Source organism: Theobroma umbraticum, unplaced genomic scaffold (genome assembly GCF_002168275.2).
Source record: "Theobroma umbraticum cultivar Fairchild unplaced genomic scaffold, ASM216827v3 scaffold_81.0, whole genome shotgun sequence".
In the NCBI taxonomy this organism is placed as follows: Eukaryota; Viridiplantae; Streptophyta; class Magnoliopsida; order Malvales; family Malvaceae; genus Theobroma; species Theobroma umbraticum.
Genome location: NW_018397268.1, coordinates 461,906 through 468,230, shown reverse-complemented (window position 1 = coordinate 468,230; position 6,325 = coordinate 461,906). Strand labels below are relative to the sequence as shown.

Here is a 6,325-nt window from a genome sequence, read left to right as displayed (position 1 = left end):
TCGGCTTTAGAGCCTTTTTCTTTCCTTGTTTTTTTCTCTTTTGTTAAAGAATATATAAAGGAAAGGAAACAAGATTATGCCTACTTGTGTTGTTAATTTCCTAGTAAATAGTTCGCAACTTGAATCTACAAGTCCGATTTCTCTTTCGATCTCAATTTTACATTTTGAGTTTGTATTTGATTTTCTGTCAATATATTAGAGTTTATATATTACTAATTAAATAAAATAAATATTATTATTTTATTAAAAAATAAATTAAAAAATTAAAAATTGTAAAAAAATAACACTTCTTTTACATACTCCATTCTATATTTATATTTTATATTATGTTCATAGTTTATTTATTTTAAATACATTATTTGTTACTGACTACTGTTTTATAATTAAAAAAATATTTTAGTTTTTGAAAAATTATAATTGTAACATTCAAAACTTTATAATTAAATGCATTAACACTATATAGAATTATTTATAATTAAACATTTAATAATATTGCGTTGTATACAAAAAATTATATAAAATGATAAGGTATTAAATATTGTATAGTATAATGTAATAAAATATAGTGTTTTGTTATCTAAGATTTAAAGATGAATATAATAATAGATAAAATAATCCTAATATTAAAAAATTTATATAATGCTATAATGTGGATATTGTTGTTATAGATTAATATTTCTTAGACTTTTACAATTATTTTTGTTTTCAAAATATATAATATGATTTTATTTTTAAATATAATTTATTCATAATATAAATTGTTTATAATGATTAATATGTCAACATTAATTCGTGTTGGTATAACATATTTTAGTACAAACATAATATTGATTATTACCTTATCAATGAATATTAATCCATTATAATAACATTTAAATTATTATATTTTTAAATATTTATAATCTGAATTAATACTTCAAATAATTACTCACATAATAATATTCATATAATATATTTTAATACTAATATAGTATTAATTTATTATTTTACTGTTAGTAAAGATTAATTAATATTAATAATATGAAATTGTCTTAAAATTTTGGAAATTGTCTACCAAAATATTTTTTTATTTTATTTTAATTGAAATATTGATTCATCTTATAAATATTTAAAATAAATTTATTTTAATTGAAATATTATTTCATCTTATAAGTATTTAAAATAAATTAATAATTATTTACAATATATTAAATTAGATTTTATTATAATTGAAATATTATTTCATACCATAAATATTTAAAATAAATTAATAATTTATTAAAATATAATAAATTAGATTTTATTATAATTGAAATATAATTTCATATCATAAATATTTAAATTAAATTAATAATTATCTAAACTAAAATAAAATAGATTTTATTTTAATTGAAATATTATTTCATAGTATAAATGTTTATAACAAATTAATAATTGTTTAAAATATAATACATATTTGAAATAAATTAATAGTTATCTACGATATAATAAATTAGAGTTTATTAGTATTGAAATATAATTTCATATCATAAATATTTAAAATAAATTAATAATTTATCTGAAATATACTAAATTAAATTTTCTTAGAATCGAAATATTATTTCATATTATAAATATTGAAAGTATATTAATAATTATCTAAAATATAATAAATTATATTTTATTATAATTGAAATATTATTTCATGTTATAAATATTTAAACTAAATTAATAATTATCTAAAATATAATAAATTATATTTTATTATAATTGAAATATTATTCATATTATAAATATTTACAATAAAATAATGACTACAAAATATGATAAATTAAGTATTATTATTTATATATTATTTCAAAATATAAATATTTAAAATAAAATATTGATTATACAAAATATAATAAAAGAAATAGTATTATTAAGTAAATAAAATAAAATAAATATTATTATTTACCACATTAGATTTAATTGTCATATTCCTATAATTCTTAAATATTATTAATATTGATTAGTCTTTATTATCAATAAAATATGAATTAATATTATATTAATATTTATCTAAATACAACAAATTCATTTGCGGTCTTAATAATAATAATAATAATAATAATCCTTATTACTATTTATAATATGAATTAATATTTCTAATAATATGAATTAATATTTCTAATAATTATTATATTAATAATAACAAGAGTAGGGTAAATGTAATAACGTTAAAATAGTAACTATAAAAACAATAGTCTTTATGTTTGATACTATTTTAAAATTTTATAATAATAATAATATTATTATTTATTATTCTATTTAATTTTTTAAAATTTTGTATTAAAATATTTATATAATAGATTACTTTCTCTAAAATTGAGGGAAAAAATCGATGTGACAGTTCATTAAAAGTAAAACAAGCTGCAAATGTGCTCAAGGAAATTGTCTTCCTTTCCTCAAATTTGGTAGACAATTTCCAAAGTTTCTTAAAAGCAAAAAATAAAAAAAAAATTCAAAAGTCATTTTCCTAATTACCTAACTAGTATTTATTTTTTTAAAAGATTTTGAACTTTATTTTTTTTAAAAAAAAACTCCTGTTGTTTTGCCTCCTATTTTGTGTATAGTATATTAAAAAAAAAAGCACTTACAGCTGGCAGATCCATATCTTCATTTCTTTTTTCATAAGCCATCCCAACCATAAGCAACTAATGCACTATATACAAACTTTCCCCCCATCACTCTCCCATTTTCTTGTACTGCACTATATAAGAAACTAAGTCATTATTACCCCAAATGCCGTAAATCTGAATCCCTTCCCTTAATCTCAGCCTCACCTCCTCTCTCTCCTCCCTCTTCTAGGGTTTCCTTAATAGCCAAAATTCCATTTAACTCCAACTCAGAACCCCCCACCCCCCTTTTTTATTTTATTACCCTATTTATATCCTTAAACCACCCAACCATTTCTCACCTTCGCTTCCAAAAAGAATCCTTTCCTTCTCCCTCTCTCGCTCTGTAATGTTTCCTCAGTGGCTAAGATCACCAATCAGGGGAAACTTCACGCCCAAATCACCCTCCCATTTCTCTTTCTCCTCATTCAAAGACATTAACGATATTCTCAAAGAGGAAGAAGACTCCGGTTTCTACCCCCAGTCCCCCAAACGACCCTCCATTTTCCACCGCGTCAAGCTCTCCACCTCAGTCCTCCGCGCCTGGGCCAACCACCGTCATGCTCCCCCTTCTTACCAACAGTCCATGGCCGCACCCCCCGATGCCGACCAGCGCGTCGTCGTTTACCTCACCAGCCTCCGCGTAGTCCGCAAGACCTTCGAGGACTGCAGGGTCGTCAGATCGATCCTCCGAGGGCTCCGGGTCCCGATCGACGAACGGGATTTGTCGTTGGATTCCAATTTCTTAGACGAGCTGCAGGGGATATTCGGGCGTAAGAATGTTACCCTGCCGTCGGTTTTCGTTGGTGGGAAGTACGTTGGCGGGGCCGAGGAAATCAAACAGTTACATGAGTGTGGAGAACTGAAGAAGCTGATGGGTGGGTTACCTTTGGTGGTGGGGTCCAGCGCCTGTGATTTATGTGAAGGGCTGAGATTTGTCCTCTGTCGTCAATGCAATGGTAGCCATAAGAACCATTCTGAAAAATCCGGGTTCCGGAGTTGCACCGCTTGCAACGTTAATGGTCTCATTAGGTGCCCGTCTTGCAGCCCCGGTCAACGTCGACTCACCTGCTCCTTTTCCTAGCTTAGGAAAACAAAAAAGCACAGTAATAAAACAAAGAAAAAATAGTCAGTTTTATGTTATTTATTTAGATAGCAATTTTTATTTCACTGCTATAATTTGGGATTTGTGTAAATGATTTGTTAATATTCTTATTATCCCAAACAAGCAAGCGCAAACTTTTGTTTTTTTTTTTTAAATCGAGAAATTATGAAATTTCATGTGTTAAAATGTTTGAAGGAGAAAATGGAAACGAGTAACAACTTACCAAATTATATTGACATGACAACCCAAAATTATAATTATAATTAAAAAACTTTCCTTATTTATAGAAGGTTTGGTAAACAAGCTAATCAAACAATGAAGAAGCATACTACTATTAATTTGTTATAATAATGAAGGGCATCACCTAAAATATTTATTGTTAATATTTACTATTCCAAACAAGCAAGGACAAATTTTTTTTTAATCTTTAAATTGGGAAATTATGAAATTTCATGTTCTAAAAAAGTTAGAAGGAAGAAATGGAAATAGGTAACAACTTACCTATATGTCTAAATAATTCTTGATATTTATAAAAAAAATCAATAAATAAATTAATCAAACATCAAAATAATATCATTCACTTTCAATAAAAAAGACATTTCAGTTTTATTTGTTAAAATATTGAAGGGCATTACCTAAAATCCTTACTAGCTCTGTTGACAAATGGAGATAAATTTGAAAGTAACGCCCAATGTGTATGTTTTCCAACTAGTTTATTAGTATAGTGGCATCTTACCTGCACGAATGTTAGGTAGTTAATGCTGTCAAGCAAGATAATTAGCAAGACAAGAACAATAACTTTCAAGGTTGCCATGTTAGGAGTAATTAATATATATATTCTATGTCACGTGGTTTTCCATTGGAATCTCGAAGATAATCCCTAGTTTACACACTGTCTAGTTGTTGAAACTAAGTGCAGTTTCTGGCTGGCTTTTGCTTAAGTATACGTTACAAAGGGGAAACTATATTCCACTATGTTTTCAAAAACTTGGGATTTTTGGCTATACTTTAATTAAGAAAGAGTTCTGGCTTATTCTTTCCCTATAGGCTTTCTAGTTTTCAAGCTTAGATTAATTAAATTTTAATAAATCTAAAGTCCGAAGAACTGAAAATCAAATGAGACTTCATCTACTACTTAATCATTGGAGAGGTTAGACTCAAAGCCATGTGCAAGACAAGTTCATAATGATTGATAAGTGCATTCTGATTTTTTTTTTTTGGTTGTTTCCATCTTATATTCGAATTCGAACCTTGAGAGCGTATGTATGAGAAAACATTACTTACCTTAAGAAAGACGAAAAGGAAATTATGGAGTGCTTTCTAAGTTGGCACCAGAAGCCGATTAGCATCATCTGTTTAAACAAAGCCAGAGCATCAAAACCACAGTAAAAATAAAATGGTAAATAGTAAAATTTTTAAAAATAAGGGTCCAAAATTTATTTACCGTGAAGGAGCATCACTTTTTTCTTGCAGAGAATCACAACTCCACCTCGCAAGAGTAACGAGAAAATTAGAAATTTTTTTTTTTTAAAAAAAGGAAAAATAGAAATTGGTATTAGTATTTATTTTGATTTACCCATGAGAATGCCATGGAAACGAAGAGCAGTAGGAACGGGAGGGTTTTGGATCTCTTCACTGTTACATATTATTCTCCAAAGGAAAAAGAAAAAGAATCTGAGTTCGTTTAAAATACAAAGTAAAATAAGGCAACAACAAGAGATCGCGATCACTGAAAAGGAAAAATAGAAACCAGAGTTGAGCTACGTCGAGCTTGCAAGCCTTCCTTCGGTCGAGCTTGGACTGCTCAGTAGCAAGCAATCTTAAATAAGAAAAACAACAGAGAATACTTATTTGTTCTAGCTAATATACCAGAAAGCCAAACGGAGCTTCAGTTAACAGTTAACTAACAACGACAATCAATTTTCACGGAGACTTTTCATTTTCACAAAAATGAATGTTTAATTACGCATTTAAAAGAAAACAAACTATAAATGGAAAGTAAAACAGAGCATTAAAAGAGAAAGAGAGATTAGATCTACTCTTTCAAAGAAAAATCAAGCAAAAATGGCGTCGAATAAAGGTGAAAATGAATCGCAAAGTGGAACGAATCGAAAGTTCATTTTCAAATATTTACGTTTCACAGAGATTTAACAGATAAATAATGAAGCGTATAAAGGAATACTTATCATCCAAACTAAAATGTAATCAGAAACTTCTTTCTAAAGAGAACTTTCAACGAATTCAAAGAAATAGAGCAAACTCATGCATGAAAACAAATGAGCTCCTGATTATAAACAAAACGAAAACTAAGTCTAATATGGAAAAATAAAACAAGGACAAGAACCAGATCAGCATTCTTTTGTTATTTATATTTCGGTTTTTGAAACTTAAAAGACATAACAAAGAAACGGATCTTCGTTAATGGCGATCTCTCATCGAGAGAGAGAGAGAGAGAGAGCTTTTTCTTTATGTGAGAGATAGTTCTTTTCCAGATAAATTTCAACAAAACAATACAAATATTACGAGATTGTGAAGACAAACAAAGACAAGAAACCGAAGTTAAAAATGGATAAAAATTAACAAAAAGAAAAAGAAAAGTAGAAAG

At 27.0% G+C, this 6,325-nt stretch overlaps 1 protein-coding gene across 1 annotated transcript; it reads left to right on the top strand.

Moving 5' to 3' along the window:
• The first annotated feature begins 2,585 nt into the window (after window positions 1-2,585).
• On the top strand, window positions 2,586-3,874 carry LOC110424947 (Glutaredoxin family protein). The gene has a single exon (XM_021439671.2). The coding sequence runs from the start codon at window positions 2,965-2,967 to the stop codon at window positions 3,697-3,699; it is 735 nt and encodes a 244-aa protein (XP_021295346.1). The 5' UTR covers window positions 2,586-2,964; the 3' UTR covers window positions 3,700-3,874.
• The last annotated feature ends 2,451 nt before the right edge of the window (window positions 3,875-6,325 follow it).